Genomic DNA, 19,991 nt, shown 5'->3' on the forward strand with positions numbered 1-19,991 from the left:
ATATACAAAGAATCATTGTAGAATACTACGAAAAACTATATGCCACTAAATTCAACAATCTAGAAGAAATGGATAAATTCCTAGAACTATATAATTTTCCTAGACTGAGTCACAAAGAAGTGGAAAGCCTAAATAGACCCATAAGCAGGGAGGAGATAGAAATAACTATAAAAAATTTTCCCCAAAATAAAAGTCTAGGACCAGACGGCTACAGTAGTGAATTATACCAAACATTCATAGAAAATTTGGTTCCTATCCTTCTCAATGTCTTCCAAAAAAAATGAGGCCAACATAACACTCATACCAAAACCTGGCAAGGACAATACAAAAAAAACAAAACAAAACTATAGACCAATATCACTAATAAATACAGAAGCAAAAATCCTAAACAAAATACTAGCAAATCAAATGCAACAACACATTAAAAAAATAACATATCACGATCAAGTGGGATTCATCCCAGGAGCACAAGGATGGTTCAATATACCTAAATCTATTTGCCTGACCTGTTGTGGCGCAGTGGATAAAGTGTCGATTTGGAAACACTGAGGTCGCCAGTTCGAAACCCTGGGCTTGCCTGGTCAAGGCACATATGGGAGTTGATGCTTCCTGCTCCTCCTTTCTGTCTGTCTGTCTCTTTCTCTAAAATGAATAAATAAAAAATATTAAAAAAATTAAAAAATACATAAATCTATTAACGTAATACACCATAACAAAACAAAGAACAAAAGTCACATAATCCTATCAATAGATGCAGAGAAGGCATTCAATAAGATACAACATTCTTTAGTGTTTAAAACACTCAATAAAATGGGTATAGAAGGAAAATACCTCAACATAATAAAGGCCATACACGACAAATCACCAGCTAACTTCATACTAACTGGTGAAAACTGAAAGCTGTTCCTTTAAAATCAGAAACAAGACAAATCTGCCCACTCTCTCCACTCCTATTCAACATAGTCTTGGAAGTTTTAGAGCAATCATACAAGAGAAAGAAATAAAAGGCATTCATATGGAAAAAGAAGAAATAAAGGTTTTTCTATTTGCAGATGACATGATCTTGTATATAGAAAACCCCAAAGACTCCACTGAAAGACTCTTAGAAACAATAAACCAATACCATAAGATCTCAGGATACAAAATTAATACAGTAGTACCTTGAGATAAGAATAGATCAACATACAAATTTTTTATTTTTTATTTTTATTTATTTATTTATTTTTTAAAGATACGAGCTGCAACTCAGTCCATATTTTTGTTCGAGATCCGAGTGAAATTCCGAGATACGAGTCCTGATTTGGGAAGCTGCCACTGGTAGGTGCATTGGCGCACGGGTCCAGTATTGGCAGTTTGATATACGAGTTGACTGACTTACGAGCTCAGTTATAGAATGAATTAAATTCATATCTCAAGGTACCACTGTATACAGAAGTCTATTGCTTTCACATATGCCAACAATGAAACTTTGGAAAATGAACTAAAAAAATAATCACTCTTACAGTGGCAACAAAAATAAAATAAAATACCTAGGAATAAACATAACAAAGAATGTAAAAGATCTATATACTGAAAACTACAAAGTGTTATTAAATAAAATCGAAAAAGACACAATGAAATAAAAAAATATCCAGTGTTCTTGGATAGAAAGAATAAATATAGTTAAATGGCCATATTACCCAAAGCAATATACAAATTTAATGCAATCTCTATCAAAATTCCAATGTTATTTTTTAAAGAAATGGGACAGAAAATCACCATGTTTGTATGGAACCATAAAAAAATCTCCAATAGTCAAAGCAATCCTGAATAAAAAGAACGAAGCCAGAGGCATTACAATACCTGACCTCAAATTATATTACAGAACCATGATAATCAAAACAGCAAGGTATTGACAGAAAAATAGACACACAGAACAATGGAACAGAATTGAGAGCCCAGAAACAAAACCACATATATATGGGCAAATCATCTTCAACAAAGAAGCCAAAAACACACAGGGGAGAAAAGAAAGCCTCTTCAGTTAATGGTGCTCTGAAAATTGGAAAGCCACATGCAAAAGAATTAAACTTGACTACAATTTGTCCCCTTGCACCAAAATTAATTCAAAATAGATCATAGACCTAAATATAAGATTGGAAACAATAACTCACATAAATGAAAACATAGGTACTAAACTCATGGATCTTGGCCATGGAGAACATTTTATGAATTTGACCTTAAAGGCAAGGGAAGCAAAGGCAAAAATAAATGAATGGGACTATATCACACTAAAAAGCTTCTGCACAGCAAAAGAAACTGACATCAAAACAAACAGACAGCGAGGCCCTGGCCAGTTGGCTCAGTGATAGAGCATTGGCCCGGTGTATGGATGTCTTGGGTTCAATACCCAGCCAGGGCACACAGGAGAAGCGTCCATCTGCTTCTCCACCCTTTCCCCTCTCCTTTCTTTCTATCTCTCTCTTCCCCTCCTGCAGCCAAGGCTCCATTGGAGCAAAATTGGCTCCGGGCACTGAGGATGGCTCCATGGCCTCCATCTCAGGCACCATTTGCAATGGACCAATGACCCAGATGGGTAGAACATCGCCCCCTAGCGGGCATGCCAGGTGGATCCTGGTTGGGCGCATGCGGGAGTCTGTCTCTCTGCCTCCCTACTTCTCACTTCAGAAAAATACCAAAAACAAAACAAAACAAACAAACAAACAAAAAACAGACAGCCAACTAAATGGGAGATGACATTTGCAAACAACAGCTCAGATAAGGGGTTAATATCCAAGATATAAAAGAACTCACAAAACTCAGCAACAAACAAGGAAACAATACAGTAAAAAAATGGGGAGAGGATATGATCAGACACTTCTCCCAAGAAGAAATACAAATGGCCAACAGAGCCTGACCTGTGGTGGCGCAGTGGATAAAGCGTCAACCTGGAAACGCTGAGGTTGCCGGTTCAAAACCCTGGGCTTGCCTGGTCAAGGCACATATGGGAGTTGATGCTTCCTGCTCCTCCCCCCTTCTCTCTCTCTCTCTCTCTCTCTCTCCCCTCTCTATAATGAATAAATAAAATCTTTGAAAAAAAAGAGATTAAAAAATATATAAAAATAAAATAAAATAACAAATGGCCAACAGATATGTGAAAAAAATGCTCATCTTCACTAGCTATTAGAGAAATGCAAATCAAAACTACAATGAGATACTACCTCATCCCTATTAGATTAGCTATTATCAACAAGAAAGGTAATAACAAGTTTTGGAGGGGCTGTGGAGAAAAAGGAACCCTCATTACTGTTGGTGGGAATGTAAATAAGTACAACCATTTTGGAAGAAAGTATGGTGGTTCCTCAAAAAATTAAGAATAGAATTACAATATGATCCAGCAAACCCTCTACTGGGTATATGCCCTCAAAACTTGAAAACACTGGTACATAAAGACACATGCACGCCCATGTTCATTGTAGCATTATTCACAGTGGCCAAGACATGGAAACAACCAAAGTGCCCTTTGATAGAGGATTGGATAAAGAAGATGTGGTACATATATACAACGGAATATTACTTAGCCATAAGAAATTATGACATTGTATCATTTACAACAACATGGATGGACTTTGATATCATTATACTGAGTGAAATAAGTAAATCAGAAAAACCTAAAAACTGTATGATTCCACACATATGTGGGATACAAAATTAGGCTCACGGACATAGATAAGAGTGCAGTGGTTACCAGGGGGAGAAAGATGTGGGAGGGTGATTGGGGAAAGGATAGAAAGAGGGACAAATATAAGGTGACGGGGGATGATTTGACTTTTAGGTAATGGTTATACAACATAATCGACTGTCCAAATGATGTGGAGATGTTTACCCAAAATCTATGTACTCTTGTTGATCAATGTCACCCTGTTAAATTTAATTTTCTAAATAAAGTCTTAGCAATATTAACTGTTTTAGTTTTCATCAATTTGTGTAAAAAAAGTTGCTAAATTGAATATACATTGAGAAATGTAAAAAATTACTTAAATAAAAGAGAAATTTTCTGAAAGTGTCAGGAGTGGACCAAAAGTCCAAATCAATCAATGTAAAATTGAGTCTTCCTATTTGTTAAACACAGATTTAAAGACACTGATTGAGAAGCCATCATGTCATACATTGCATTAGGAACACAAATACTGAAAAAAAAAAAAAAATTGAAACCAGAGAAATTTCACGTTAAAGAATTGTCTGAAATAAATTTTTAAGTTTTCAGTTCTAAGAAAAAAATTCTATGTGTAAGAAAATATAGTCACATATCTGTTCAAGCAAATACTCACTTTTGTATTTTATAATATCATTAAATAACACAGTTGAATAAAACTGCAAAATTACTTCTGATTTTTAGGACAAACATCCCAGAATTAAACTAGAATGTGAAAACTAAAGGTAAAAATTAGCAAAACAGATATGTAGTCACCTATACCACTACAATAAAATCAGTGGGCAAAGCTGAACTTCATGTCATGGTGAGAGAGGCAACAAATCTAAATATTCTGAAAGTGGAAAAACTTGCTTCAGCAACCATTACAACTGATAAGACAGACTTAGAACAATATTGTAATTATTGTTCTTATGGTTAGAGTAACAATGCTGGATATGACAGAACCTCACCATAGGAATAGTCCAAAGTTTTACATAAAAGCCTTACAAATAAAGAGGATTGATGAACAAATCAATATTAATGTTACTTTTTAACATTTTACTCTCTAGCATCATGGCTAAAAACCTTTAGAAGTCTGTGGGTTTGTAATGTCCCACCCAAAACCCACATAGTTCTATCACTTTAGACTACATGCAACCACCTCTGATACAATTATTTTGTTTCTTAGTGGCGTTAATTAAATCCCAGTAACCAAACTAGCAGTCATGAAGAAACTCAACAAGATACAGGAAAACTCAAAAGATAGTGCAGTGAGCTCAGGAATAAAATTAATGTATAGGCAGAGTGCTTTACCAAACTATAAAAAAGAACCAAACAGAAATTCTGGAGCTGAAATGTCAACAAATAAGATGAAGAATGTATATTAATAACAAAGATAATCAATGAAAGATAGTTGCTATTTCAAGACTCCCCATCATTGCCATCTTAGTCATCAATCATTCCAGTGCTGGCAAGATATACAGACATTAGAGACCTTTATTTTAAAAATTAAAATATTAAAAAAAATAAATTGAAAAAATAAAAATTCACATATTTGTTTAATTTTACTATTTGAAAATGTACAATAGCTCAGCAAATAATTTTATAAAAATTGAAATAAAAATGTTGTAAGTAAATAGCAATTAAGAATGTTCTCTCATGTAAGATGACAAAAATTTTCAGTTAACAAAAATTAATCCTTTTAGTGATACAAGTTTATTTAATTCATAAAAACAATTTATCTCCACTTTATTTAAAACATAAACTTCCATATATGGTTAAGTGTTTGGATATCATCATTCACTTATGCTTAGGGATGAAAAAATTGGGGTGCAGCAAAACTTTTAAATTGTTATGAACCACGGCCAAACTGAACTCCATTAGAAAGGAAGCCAGAGCATCTCCGAGTGCAGCCTTGGTTATTAGACAATAATGCTTCATCTCCAAAGTGGAACTTAATGTAGCTTTTCAAAAAAATAAAAATGTGTCACTTATTCACTTATTGAATAAAGTTAATGATAGGTATCTCTTAAAAATGAGAGACCCAGGGACGTAAAAAAGATTGTAAAATTTCTGTCTCCTTTCTCTATTAGCACAAATAATTAAGACTTTTCCTTACTGTGCCAATTAACTCAAAATTTCACCAAATGAGGCCCTGGCCAGTTGGCTCAGTGGTAGAGAATCAGCCTGGTATGAGAAGCACCCATCTGCTTCTCCACCCCTTTCTCTATCTCACTCTCTCTCTCTCTTCTCCTCCCCTCCTGCAGCCATGGCTCGATTACAGTGAGTTGGCCCGGGCACTGAGGATGGCTCCATGGCCTATGCCTCAGGCACTAAAAAATGGCTCTGGTTGCAACGGAGCAAGATCCCCAGATGGGCAGATCATTGCCCCCTAGTGGGCATGCCAAGTGGATCCCAGTCAGGGCGCATGTGAGAGTCTGTCTCTGCCTCCCTTCCTCTCACTAAAAATAAAAATTTTCACCAAAAGAAACACAAGAATATCAGAAATCTGAAACCCAAGGGAAAAAAAGAGAATACAACAAACCTTGATTAAGTAAGTCTCCATGTTATTATTTGAGGTCCATGGCTTTGAGGTAGGAATTACCAAGTTTTCTCCTGGAGTAGAAATTCTATTGAGTACAAAACTATTTCTAATATTTCCCACACAAGGCGTCTCTGGGTCAGGCCTCCTATTAACAGTGCTGAGTAAAGACGTGTTCCGCTCTTTCTGCAGAAGTTCAGTGTTGACCTCTGCTAGCTTCTCCTGAGTCCTGTGAAGATTGTAAAACACAAGTGCTTAGTATTCAATTTTTTCCCAAGGGTATCTGCATTTTTTTAAGTTGCCACAGTAGTAAATGGAATTTTCCATTAAAAAACATTTTAACACTGAAAATGTGTCCTAGCAGACCTACTATGTACAAGTTTAGGTTCTAAATTGTTGTAAAGAAGGACATATGTTTGGGAGGCGAATTTCTTGTTAGTTTGGAGGAAAGAGATGGCCATCAGTGATGTAGACAGCTTATCAGGAAAACACCTGCTGCCTCTTGAAAGGCTGTGTTTACCAGATTCTTGAGGATGCAGTTGGACATGCTTAGTAAACCAGGTTAAGATTAAAAAGCAAACCACCCCTCAAAGACACTGTCAGGGATTTGCTTTCACCACCCCGCACAGCACACTCATTGCCTTGGAGATTTTAACCCTTCAGCACCGAGGCATAATTTAGAGCAACGACCTCTAAGGGAGAACAAGATGACCTAGCTGGTGATCAAAATGAACTAAAACAGTCCCAGGGGCAATTTGCTCATAACACTGTCACCAAGGCACTGGAGGTGGGACCTGCTTGTGTTCCCCACCCCATAGGGCAGACCACCTAATTATTTTTAGCCACTTTGTCAATTATGTTGCCCTCCACTGCTGTATTAATCTTTCCCTATTAACATGCTTGCCTTTATGTAGATTAGAAAAACAAAGGATAGTTTGTCTCAAGGCTCCCTCTAGTGATAATAACAAAGATCATAATCAAGCCTGACCAGGTGGTGGTGCAATGAATAGAGCATTGACCTGGGACCCTGAAGACCTAGGTTTGAACCCCAAGGTAACCAGCTTGAGCATGGGGTTTCTGGCTTGAGCATGGGATCACAATGTGACCCCACAGTCTCTGGATTGAGCCCAAAGGTCACTGGCTTGAAGCCCAAAGTTGCAGCTTGAGCCCAAGGTCACTGGCTTGAGCAAGGGGTCACTGGGTTGGCTGAGCCCCTTGGTCAAGGCACATATGAGAAAGCAATCAATGAACAACTAAGGTGCTGCAGTGAAGAACTGATGCTTCTCATCTCTCTACCTTCCTGTCTGTATATCCTAGCCTGCCCCTCTCTTATCTCGCTAAAAACAAACAAACAAACTTTGTTCACACTGTTTGCCCAACCTTGGTGATTTCCTGAACCACATTGTACCCAAACTGTGGGCCCATTTAAGCTGTTTTTCAGTGGCTTTTCCATACCAATGGCCTGAGTTGTGTCATGCTTCAGACTTTACTAAAATTTTTCAAACAACAAGCATGTGGCCTCAGCATGTCCCCTATCTTGCTAAGCGGCACCAGGCCCAGCATTGAACAGCAGCTGACCTTGGTTCGCAGCTTGGCTTCACCAGGGCACCTGCAAGCCCAGCACAAGTAGCAGCCATCTGCAGATGGCTTTGTAGCTCATTTCGGGTGGCCCCGGGCAGAACATAGGCAGTGGCTGACCTTGGCATGCAGCTCCTAGGAGGCCCAGAGACAGTGCACCCAGTGGACAGCTTCAGATCATATCAAAGCACCACTCAACCTCCTCCAACAGTGACACACTCAAGGGGTGGACTCTACAGGCAGCAGACCCCACTGAAGTAAGTCCTGCTCCATGAGGTGGGCTCTGCACAGCTGATTCTCCATGGTGGTTGGGGGTTGCAGCCAGTATTCCCTCCCATTGATATGCCAACAGTAATCAAGGCTCAACTACAACAGGAGACTGCACACAGATCACATAAGGGGGAGTGCGTACCTGGAGTGCCCAACTTATGTGACTGGGAGGCTGTGTCACTGGACCCTACAGAACAACTACTACATAAGGCCACTCTTTCAAGCCCAGAAGATGTAGCAGCTTTACCCAATGCACAGAAACAAACACTGGAAGGCTGCAAAAATGAGGAGACAAAGAAACATATCCCAAATAACAGAACAAAAGTCTAGAAAAAGAATTAAACAAAATGAAGACAAGCAATATACTAGAGGCAGAGTTCAAAACACTAGTTATAAGGATGCTCAATGAACTTGTGAGAACTTCAGCAGCATAAAGAGATGTGACTTTATTTGTACCCCATGCACAGGGGTTCTATGTGGAATGAAATGGATAATGTCAGGGTCCCTGATGATAAAGATCTTAAAAGTTCTGAGATAAAGAACCTGTACCCATTGCAACTTCTAACTAGTCTAGCCCGTTGCTTGGTTTCTGGCTGATGACATTGACTAACTCACTGCCATTCCCAAACTGCCTGAATCAAACTATGAAATCTCACATGTTCCATGAAAAGTAGCAGTTATATTGGTTTCAACCTCACTTCAGTGATAACTAACACTTTAATGCAAACACTTACAAATTAAAACCACCACGGAAAGCACATTCTTTTGCATCCCAATCGTAGTCACCCTGAGAACAGACGTCCGCATCTTGTTGAGAAGCCGACTGCATTGGTGGACTGGTCACTCACAGCAGTGTGAGGGCTGCTCTCTTACAGCGCCCTCAGGAACTTTAAGTTATTTAAACTGCTAACTGGATATACATCACCAGGTTAATACCCTGCTTGTCTGTGTACACCGGCCATTTACATGCTGAAGTGTTCATCTTTGTAAATTACTTCCAAGGCTAAAATGCAGGGATGAGAGGCAGCCTCTTGTCCCTTTTGGGTGTTACATAGTAGAAGCTGCTAGCTTCAAGTCCTCTGACAGAGACGAAACTATGCTGAGATTAGTAGTCTCATTTAAGAAGGCAAAGACTTAAATGTGGGATTTCCTGTCTCATCCTTAGTCTGACATACTGTGCTTCAAAGTCAGACAAAGGTCAGGTAAGTAACAACTCTTTGGCAGACTTGAAACAATAATATTAATAGTTATAATAATAATTATCATACTTAGAGTTAATGATGCTGATAAGCATGTGCTAGACATCAAATTAAATGCTAGATAATGTTATGCACAACCACCCTGGAAGGATATACTCTTATTCTCCTTTTTACACTAGGAACATAGTTGGTGACGAGTAATGTTCCCAAGGTCACAGACCTGGCAAGCAGGAACGCTAGGCATTACATGCCATCTTGTGTGACCTGAAAGTCCATCTCTTTTTTCTTTATCGCCCACCTATGTCTTGTCTTCATTAATGAAAGTTTGTTCAATTAAAGTTACCTTTCTGGCCTGACCAGGCGGTGGCACAGTGGATGGAGCGTTGGACTGGGATGTGGAAGGACCCAGGTTCAAAACCCTGAGGTCGCCAGCTTGAGCGCAGGCTCATCTGGCTTGAACGGAGGCTCGCCAGCTTGGACCCAGGGTCGCTGGCTCCAGCAAGGGGTTGCTCGGTCTGCTGAAGGCCCGCAGTCAAGGCACATGTGAGAAAGCAATCAATGAACAACTAAGAAGTCGCAACGCACAACGAAAAACTAATGATTGATGCTTCTCATCTCTCTGTTCCTGTCTGTCTGTCCCTGTCTATCCCTCTCTCTGACTCTCTCTTTGTCTCTGTAAAAAGAAAAAAAAAAAGTTACCTTTCTGGCCGTGGCCGGTTGACTCAGTGGTAGAGCATTGGCCCATGTGTGGAAGTCCTAGGTTCAATTCCGGGCCAGGGCACACAGGAGAAGTAACCATCTGCTTCTCCACCCTTCCCCCTCTCCTTTCTCTCTATTTCTCTCTTCCCCTCCCACAGCCAAGGCTCCATTGGAGCAAAATTGGCCCAGGCGCTGAGGATGGCTCTATGGCCTCCACCTCAGGTGCTAGAATGGCTAGATGGCTCCAAGGCCTCCACCTCAGGTGCTAGAGCAACACCCCAGAGGGGCCAAGTATCGCCTCCTGGTGGGCATGCTGGGTGGATCCCTGTCGGGCGCATGCAGGAGTCTGTCTGTCTGCCTCCCCCCACTTCTTACTTTGGAAAAATAAAAAAATTAAAAACTAAAAAAGTTGCCTTTCTTCCTCCCACCATACCAATTAAAAGTTGAAATGTCAAAATATACTAGAAATGAAAAAGAAGGTAAACTGATGAGCCCATACTATCTGGTAGCAGTTAACAGCGGCTTAGGGATAACCTAATAACATCAGTATTTGTCACAGAAAGCAATTTAAAGCAAAGAGTCATCCAAAAGACAAGACCAATTGCTATTTATGTTTCCCATGCACCTTTAAGGGAAGCTATACACAAAGTAAAGGTTAAAGAGCAGTAAGGAGACTAAGCCCACTACTGCATCATAAAGAGAACTAATAGAGTCTACACAATATCAAACTAGTAAAACTAATATGAAACCTCTCTAGCTAATATAAGATCCTATGACCAAAAAGATCAGATTGCAAATGACAATAGTCAGTAAAGTAAATGAAGATGAGTCCTGCTGTGTGCTGTCCTTCCAGTAATCCAGTCAGAAAAACTGCTTTTCTACCTGATGATGTGTTATTTTTCACAATTATGTTAATCCTCTTCTGATTAATTAAATCTTCCTGACTTGAATTACTGCTATCATTCTAGGACAATACTAGCACTGAAAGAAAAGAGAGAGAGTACTCTCCCTCCCAGAAGCACGCCCTCACCTTTCCCTTCCCTCGCTCCTTCCCCAACCAACATGCATCTCCAAAACTCTAAGGGATCCTACAAACTTGGAACCAGAAAAGCAATGGGCAGGGCAAGGTTGTTTGGGCTAACCCCCTGAACTCCAAAAACAAACAACTGTACCTTTCCATCTGATTGACCCTTGCCCCTCTATTCAATAAAAGTTCCACCATCTCTAAGTGGGATGGCTGGGTCAAAGGGCAGTTCCATTTCTAATTTTATAGCAATATATCCCAAGGATATCATATCACCCACTGAAAAAAAGAAATGCACCCCCATGTTTATGGCAGCATTGTTCACAATAGTGAAGATCTGGAAACAGCCCAAGTATCTGTCAGTGGACGAGTGGATTAAAAAGCAGTGGTACATATATATGATGAAATACTATGGGGCCATGAAAAGAAGGAAATCTTACCTTTTGCAACAATATGGTAGGACCTGGAAACAATTATGTTGAGTGAAATAAGCCAGGCACAAAAAGAAAAATATCATATGACCTCACTCATTTGAGGAATCCAAGGAATAATGAGAACTGAGGAACAGAATTGAGACAGAGAGATCAAAGGGACCACAGGAAAAGAGAACAGAGGGAAAGGGGATGATAGGATGGGATAAACCTGAAGGGAAGCAGGAGGGCGCTGTAGGGAGGTGGGCAAGGGAGATGTTGAGGGGAATAGGGGGGAGGGGGGAGGCATTCAGGGTGACCCTAGAATCTATGTAAACACAATTAAATAAAAAAAAAGTTCCACCATTTACTTCTAGTTTTCACTTTTAGCAAGTGAAAGTTGTAAGGTATTTTCCACAGAGGAAGAAAGAAGGACGTAGACACCAAATGTGGAATAGCAAAAGCTTTATTTAGAGCGCTCTCGGGCGAGGTTCACTGGTCCACAAGACAGGGCCAGGGAAGTCGTGCAGCTTCTCCTGCTGGGGGGGGGGTAATTTATAGCATTGGGGGGGGTGGTGGGGGGGTGATAGGTCGTGGCGAAATTTCATTGGCTGACAGATTTTTTCAAAATGCTCCTGGGCTGTTTCTTTTGGCGGTCATGGGTGTGGGTGGTTCCTCATGTGACCTTCCCCCATTGCCAACCGACCTCACAAAAGTTGTGTGAGGTTATCCCGTAAAGCAGCAAAAACAATTTATAGCTTATCAAGTTACGTATATCCAAACTGAATTTAAAACTTATAAAAAGATCCTCTGAACTTAGACGTATAATATAGAAAGTGACTAAAAAGTGGCCGCTTCCTCCTTGCTCCTGTGCTGCCACCTGCTGCTCCTTCTCTTTAAAATGCCCTCCTCTCTCTCTTCAGCAGGTTAACTGCAACATCATTCTCCAAACCTCACTTCAAACATTCACAGCACAGGCTCCCAGAAGCTCTCTGCTCCTGTCCCAGTACCTACCTGGCACACTGCCCTTATTACACTGCCTGTGGACTGCTGCTTCCCTCCCCTTGCATGGACCTGCTCCCCTGCTGGGTGCTAGGTCTCCTCCTCCCACCCACCCGCAGCCCACCATCACTCCACTCCCCCCAGCCCTTCAGTGCCCCGCAGGCTCTGAGCCCATCACCCACCCCCAGGCCCTAACAGGAAGTTCTTCCTCTGGGGCAGAGGATAGCTGGGAGACAGAGCTTTGCCTTTTCTGGGGACACCACGTTCCTCCAGCCCTTCCTGACTTGGCTTTGGAGGTGTTTCCAAGGTGACAGGGCCTGATAGATTGTAGTCAGTATATGTGTGTAAAGAAGAAATGGCTTGTGGCTAAAATAAACACATGTATTTCAGATATGTTGTATATAAAGTTAGTTGATCTGTATATACCTTGTTTGTTGCTTCAATATTGGCCTCGTACTCAAGCAGCTTGTCTACAAGGGCCTGACTTTCCCCAAGGGCAGCATAGTGGAGAGCAGTGTTGCCATAAATGTCCATTACATTTGGATCAGCGCCGCGCTCTAGCAGAAGAGTTGCACATTCCTCTTCCTGGCATTGCACGGCCTGTAAGAATTATGCCAAGAAATAGATGGTAAATTCTAGAAATTTAAAGTAAATACTAAATTCATTTTTATTCTAAATAATTAAAATAAATCCATCTCACGATGACATAGTTGGCTACCACATACCTTAATCAGAGCTGTCCTGTTTCCATTGTCACAGAGGTTCAACAGGCATTTCCTGTCTGCGAGGAGCTTTACCACTCTTGAGTGGCCATTGGCACAGGCCAGATGCAGAGCAGTCCTACAAAGTGAGAGGACTCTTTAGGAACTTAGAGTTCATCATCTCAAAACATACAATTACTCACATAACTGTAAACATTAAATATTATCCCTATGCCTTCAAAACAAATAGCAGTTTTATTCTGGAGACTACACTATTTATTAGTTCTTGTTACTCACCACATCAGTGAAGGAGCAGCCTAAATGACTAGAGAGAGCATGGCCTGGGAATTCAGCTCAACTTGGGTCTGATCCTATTTTAACTCCATTGTGTGTTAGCTACCACTCAGCCTTTCTGTGCCTGGACTTTCTCATCAGCAAAGTGGGGATAGAAACTTATCTCACAGAACATCATTGTGTGTTTCAAGGAGAATCTATACAAAGTGTGTACTCTAGTTCCTAGCACAAAAAGACAGTTCAATAATTGTTAAAATATTATCACTACTATTACTGCGACTTTACAAAGACAACATTTCAATTAAGTGAAACAATATTATTATATCTACTATGCAGATGCTCTAATGATTAAAAAGAACATAGTATTTCAAAGATTCTAAAATGCTTCATTTGTCACACTTTAATATCTCTGACATTGGAATGCAATTCCTAATTCAGAATGTCTTAAAACTATAATTGGCAGCATTTAAAAAAAATTCTTACTGGTACATAATAAACCAGGCATCATACATCCCATCCCTGCGGTCTCACATTAAGTAAAATAATGAGAAATACAACAGATCTCTTGCAGTTCCAGTCATACGGTTAGCTTTTAAATTTTAGTTCTTAAAAGACTTACAGGTGAAAGAGAACTAAAAGAGCAAAATGAGAATTTTTTGAAAAAAGCAATTCTTACTTTAATTTTCAAGAAAATTTGAGCCAAAGGAAAATCAGGACTCAAATAAATAGGGATGGCTCATTTTGTTCAATATTTAGATTTCTATATTGTATGGAAATCAGATATTTCCAATGATCAATATTAGTATTTACTGTATTGCTATTAACATTTTCAGAGGGCAGGAAAAAGTTACCTTTTACAATTTCCTACCTTCAGAAATACATGTTTGTTTGAAATAATGGAGAAAAAGCATCAACTGTGATGAGGTCCTAATAGTTTAATTTTAAATTTCTCATTTTGTCCACTGGGCAACAAGGAGATTTTAAGGAAGAAAAGGGCCCGAGGGAGAAATTGGAAGGGTCCTGAATAGAGTATGTCAGCTACATAGCAGGCATTCCGGTTATATTTCATGGATAAAGGGATTGAAAGAATGGATAGACGGAGTTCAATATTTTTAAAGAAAACTTTTATAAAGTATAGCAATACTTCTGCAATAGTAATCATCACTTTTTACTATTTTTTATTTTCATAAGCATACAACTAAAAGGATTAATCTATAATTGTTAACATGTTTATAGAATAAAGGTACTTAAAGTAAAAAGCATATGAGCATAATTAGATATATATACACACTCTACAAGCACAGATAAAGATTCCCATTACTTCTGAAAAGGCTAAGAGTTGTCAGAAGATACCAACCCTCAAAAATAAAAGTAAAAATAATACAGAAAGTGAGAAATTATTTTTATATGTGCAAGATTCATATGACTGCTCTTCCCCAGATTATTTCATTCATACTAATATTTCATTTACTAGAATTTCTATACAGGTTTATTGCAGGAATCACATTTTTTAAAAAGGAAATTTTCACTAAAAATACAAATGTTCATAAATAAATTCTATCACACTTTACACATATTTTTGGCTAGTGTGAGATCATAGTCTGTTTGTGTGTATGTATAATCAAACTTATTTTTTTGTTAATACATTGCAATTTTAAGCAATGCTAAGAAAAATTGTATACAATTTAATTATTTTATCAAGATATTTTAGTATGTAGATATGTATTCACTGTAGATATGTTAAAAGTACTTTGTCAATTTTCAAATTAGTTTTTTTCTTGTTGAGTTCAAAGACTTCTCTGTAAAAGGAAGATAAAACTTTTTCTTTGATATACCTACATTGTAAATATTTGGCAGGTACTGTGATAAGAACTGTAAAACTTAGTATTGGCAACGCCATTTTAAAGAGGAAAAGTCAGGGCCTGACCAGGCGGTGGAGCAGTGGAGAGAGCGTCGGACTGGGATGCAGAAGACCCAGGTTCGAGATCTCACGGTCGCCAGCTTGAGCACGGGCTCATTTGGTTTGAGCGAAGCTCACCAGCTTGAGCCCGAGGTCACTGGCTCAGGCAAGGGGTTACTCAGTCTGCTGAAGGCCCGCAATCAAGGCACATAATGAGAAAGCAATCGATGAACTATTAAGGTGTTGCAACGCGCAACGAAAAACTAATAATGATTGATGCTTCTCATCTCTCCATTCCTGTCTGTCTATCCCTCTCTCTGACTCTGTCTCTGTAAAAAAAAAAAAAAAAAAAAAGAGGAAAAGTCAGGCTTCTTGCCCCCTCCTTTCTGTGGAGAATGGAGGGAAAAGAATGCAGAAGCTTCCTGGCTTACAAGGACAAATGGGTCATCTAGTCATAATTTAACTATAGTTCTCTGGAAGGACTGAGGCCACTACTTGCTAGACAACAAAGATGATAAAGGTTATCTGAGAACTTTCTCTTCCCCTTCAATAAGATCCTTTAGGAGACAATGTTTACATATCCCACACTGATTTTAACTCTTCCTCCCCTCCTGGAGTCCTCAGAGTAAAGTATACCTCTAGTCAAAGGGATCACGAGGCCACTCCCCTTGCCTGAAAAACCTGCGTATGCTTTCTAGTAATCATAATAATCATCCCTTTTGAAATCCTTTCTATGTATAAAACTTGTAAACTAAAGCTAGCCCCAACACTTTTAGCAAAGGTGATTTCCTATTTCCTTATCCTAAGCTAAAACTTTTCACTGTTGTGGCAACGACCCTAGAAAATTTGGGAATATCTTTAATATGTAAAACATTTATCACTATTGTGTTACCTTGTAAGTTTTAATGTGTAGGGATGTTTTTTTCCTTTTAATAGATCCTATAAATAAATGTTGTAAGCTTGTTAATGATTGACTATTATGTCATGCTCCCCCTCCTTTCCCCCAACCTGTATGTGATCAAGTTTATATAACTAGCCTCAGAGCTATATTCGAAGCTGCACAATTTGGGTTAGCTATACCCCGTGTAAGACATATGTAGCCAGTTTATTCATAAATCTCCTCCTAAAATTTCTTCTGTATCCTGCCTTGGTGTCTCTATGTAACCCGTGGAATTAAGGTAATTCACTTTATAACAGTACATATAACAGAAAATATTATTTTCTGATAGGTTTTACTTTTTTTTTTTTTTGGTATTTTTCCAAAGCTGGAAACGGGGAGGCAGTCAGTCAGACTCCTGCATGTGCCCGACCGGGATCCACCCAGCATGCCCACTAGGGGGCGATGCTCTGCGCAACTGGGACTGGGGCGTCGCTCTGTTGCGACCAGAGCCATTCTAGCGCCTGAGGCAGAGGCCAGGGAGCCATCCTCGCCCGGGCCAACCTTGCTCCCATGGAGCCCTGGCTGCGGGACGGGAAGAGAGAGACAGGGAGAAAGGAGAGGGGGAGGGGTGGAGAAGCAGATGGGCGCCTCTCCTGTGTGCCCTGGTGGGGAATCGAACCGGGGACTCCTGCATGCCAGGCCGACGCTCTACCACTGAGCCAACTGGCCAGGGCCGGTTTTACTTTTTTATATTGCTCAATCAACCTCTAGAAATCTTGCTTTTGAAGTCTTTGTCAACATTAAAAAATGTATAAATAGGCATTTGTGATTTTTTTCTGGTACTTTTCTCATTTCATATATTTAAATTTTTTAATCTGAAACTTATTTGGGAGAAATAAAAATTTAGCTCATTTTCTAAAAATACTCAACAGATATTTCCCCACCACTTATGGGGCAATCACCTTTTCCTATGAACATGAAATGTCATCACTATCAAGTGCTAATATCTTACATATATTTGGGTGGGTGGTCAGTTTTCATTATGTTGGAATCATTCATCTGTCTTTTCAGCTATTAGTAAATAAATAATTTGTAGCATGTGTGTATAAAGATAGACCTTTGTCAACTATACACAATTTTTCTTAATTTTATCACAATAAGAGATAACATGTACACAAAAATTTTAAATCTTATTTCTTTTGCTTGTAAAATTGAAAATTATAGGGAGAACACACATTCTGAGAAATTGGGTCTTCCTGATTGTGGGGTAGCTGTGTTAGGCTTGCTCACAGGTTTACCAGCTGCAAGCACTTTGCTTGATTAGTGCATGAGCACGTGGCAGAGGCACGAGTGCATAGCCTATATAAGGTTATGGGTGCTTCTCCCCGGGTGCGATTCTCTCAGATTGCTCTCCCACCACTGTGAGGTGTGGTTTTCCTTGCTCCTTGCCCTTACTGCAAATAGCAGGTTTTCCTTTGTTTATTAGCTCTTCTGTCTGTGAGCCTCCAATAAACGGGTATGGCCTGACACTTTCCAGCTCCGCAGTTTCTCTACCATCTGCCAGAATCCAATGTGGACCTGCCTGGCCTCGGCCACCAGCATTACACCGATGAAGGCCACAGCCATCTTCCCACTTCCCAGTTCCCTTCTGAGGTCTCTCAGTAAAGAACATCTATGCATCCGTGGACAGTGATATAAAATGATTAGTGAATTTTATCCAGAGAACTGAGCCCTGAAGTTGATCTACTTGGGAATTCTCTCTCTCATTATGTACTTTTCTATGATATGTGACATCACAGTATAAAAACGTGAACATCAAGTATAAATGCTGTACAGACTTTGTTTCTATTATTGATATTTAGTTAAATCACTTTAAAGTCTTCAGCAAAGTCCTTTTTGTGGGGAATTATGTGGGTCCTTAAGTTCTGGTTTTTGCTGCTCATAAAAACAGCCTGAGCCCTAGACCCCAGGAAAGGTCTCCATCACCGAGGTGCTCTAAAAAGCCCAGGAGGGAAGACAGCCAAGCGCTGGTGACAGGAAGGCTGAGCTCCCCCTGGTTGCGCCCCGGCAGGTGAACACTTCTCCCAGGTGCGCCCGCCCCCTCCCGGTGACCAATGGCCGCCGCCCGGCTGACTCGATTACCTGTTCATTCTATCTCCATCATCTACGCCATTTATAAAAAAAAAAAAAAAAAAAAAAACCCAAAAAAACAAACAACAACAACAAAAAACATAATCAGCTTCACTCTCCGGACGTTGCCGGCACCGGCACCGGCAGCTTTGTGGATCATTCCCCATCTCTGCCTCGGAGGCGGAGCGCGAGTCTTCTGCCTCCCGCGCTGCTGCTCCCTGGGCTGGATGTTAACAGCCTCAACCTCCCCACAAAGGGGTGCATCTTCACCGCAAAGAAGCTATAAGCTTAAGAGAAGACTCACCTCCTCTGCTTTTTGCCCCTCCTGAGCACAGTAATCTTTCTCCTGAAGAGCCAACCACCTCACGCCACCATGTCCCAGCAGCGTAGTCTGGCAGTTTAGAATCTCTGCCCTTAGGCTCAGTAACCAAGCAACGCCACTAAACACAAGTGCGCATGCGCCTGCCTCAGCCAATGACATCAGTGCAGGTACACAGAGGTCCGGTGGTACCCAGAGAGTATGGGTACCACCAGACCCAGAATAAAACCCTCCCAGATTCTGTAGGATGATGTGGCAGCATGTGCTCATGTGCAGATGATGACGTAACACCGTGTATACAGCAGAGCAGCCCAGGGCCATGCCAGTCGAGATGTGGACAGTACAGAGGAAAGTTCAGTGTGTTCTGTGGCTTGCTAAATTCGAATCTGTGACCGAAGTGCAACGTGAATATCGGCGCGTTTATAACGAAGCGCCACCACATAGGAATAACATTACTTGGTGGGATAAGCAGTTGAAGGAAACCGGCAGTTTGGTGGAGAAACCCCGTTCTGGTAGGCCATCAGTCAGGGACGAGTCTGTAGAGGCTATATGGGATAGCTACCTAAGGAGCCCTAAAAAATCTGTGCGTGAGCCCACATCGAACTGCACTGAATAGGTATGAAACTGGGAGAGTTTTCCTTTTATTTGGTGCAGATTTCACATTTCTATTGTCTTTTGTTGCTTTCCTGTGACTGGTCAAAAGTGCACCATGACTTTACGGACACACTGTACTCAAGCAAAATTACCTCCTGGATCTCTGAATCTGGAGAACAGTTCTGGTTTCCTTCTGCTGAGATTCTCTGGATCTTTTGGGCTACGCTGTTTTATAGGATTTACGACAGTCCGAGCAAGACTCTCCCAGGTGAACCCCATCTGGCCCATAGGAAACACTCCCCTTTGATCCGCCGCTCCACCATTACAGGGCGCACAGGCAGTTTCCCAACACCGCCCAGTACTGTCTCTTCCAAAACACCCCCGACACCCACACACCCCCTTGCCCACCCTGGTGCTGCTGGCAGTTTCAGCTATGCAGTTGCCTGTAGATTACCATTTCTGAAGTACACATCAGACACCATCTGCCCTGGGCAATTATCATTGGCAAAGAACCGTTCACAGCACATCAAATCACACCCTCCTGAGATATTTTGTCTAATCTCCAACTGCAAGTATTTTACATCCTCAAGGTGTTATTGGGTTAAGGGTAACAAAACTGGTTCTAAATGTCTGCTTTGTGACATCTGGCTGGGTGGCCCAGCTCCTACCTCTGTAGAAACAAAGACTGAATATGAACTGTTACTTGAAGACTCACATTCTTGGAATTTTACCAGTGTTTTGCCATTTCACTTGTGGAAAGAGGAGAAAGGAGGGAA

The 19,991-nt window shown here is 40.5% G+C and overlaps 1 protein-coding gene across 1 annotated transcript; it reads right to left on the reverse strand.

The window, feature by feature from the left end:
* Positions 1 to 606: 606 nt before the first annotated feature.
* On the reverse strand, positions 607 to 19,494 carry LOC136405604 (ankyrin repeat domain-containing protein 7-like). Its single transcript, XM_066385103.1, has 7 exons — positions 19,368 to 19,494; positions 18,607 to 18,664; positions 13,123 to 13,237; positions 12,824 to 12,997; positions 9,606 to 9,777; positions 6,219 to 6,444; positions 607 to 642 (listed from the first exon to the last, which is right to left on the reverse strand). The coding sequence occupies exons 1-6, from the start codon at positions 19,492 to 19,494 to the stop codon at positions 6,428 to 6,430; spliced, it is 663 nt and encodes a 220-aa protein (XP_066241200.1). The 3' UTR covers positions 607 to 642; positions 6,219 to 6,427.
* Between the last annotated feature and the right edge of the window lie 497 nt (positions 19,495 to 19,991).

The sequence above is a fragment of the Saccopteryx leptura genome, chromosome 5, assembly GCF_036850995.1.
Source record: "Saccopteryx leptura isolate mSacLep1 chromosome 5, mSacLep1_pri_phased_curated, whole genome shotgun sequence".
Taxonomy (NCBI): Eukaryota; Metazoa; Chordata; class Mammalia; order Chiroptera; family Emballonuridae; genus Saccopteryx; species Saccopteryx leptura.

What these genes read in the sequence shown, in the direction of transcription:
- LOC136405604 (XM_066385103.1), bottom strand. Translation starts at nt 19,494, where the DNA reads ATGGGGTTCACCTGGGAGAGTCTTGCTCGGACTGTCGTAAATCCTATA. An exon ending in ACAGGACAGCTCTGATTAAG is followed by an intron (nt 12,998 to 13,122) that starts GTATGTGGTAGC and finishes TAATTCTTACAG; the next exon opens with GCCGTGCAATGCCAGGAAGA. An exon ending in ATATTGAAGCAACAAACAAG is followed by an intron (nt 9,778 to 12,823) that starts GTATATACAGAT and finishes GGCCTTCAGCAG; the next exon opens with ACCGAGCAACCCCTTGCTGG.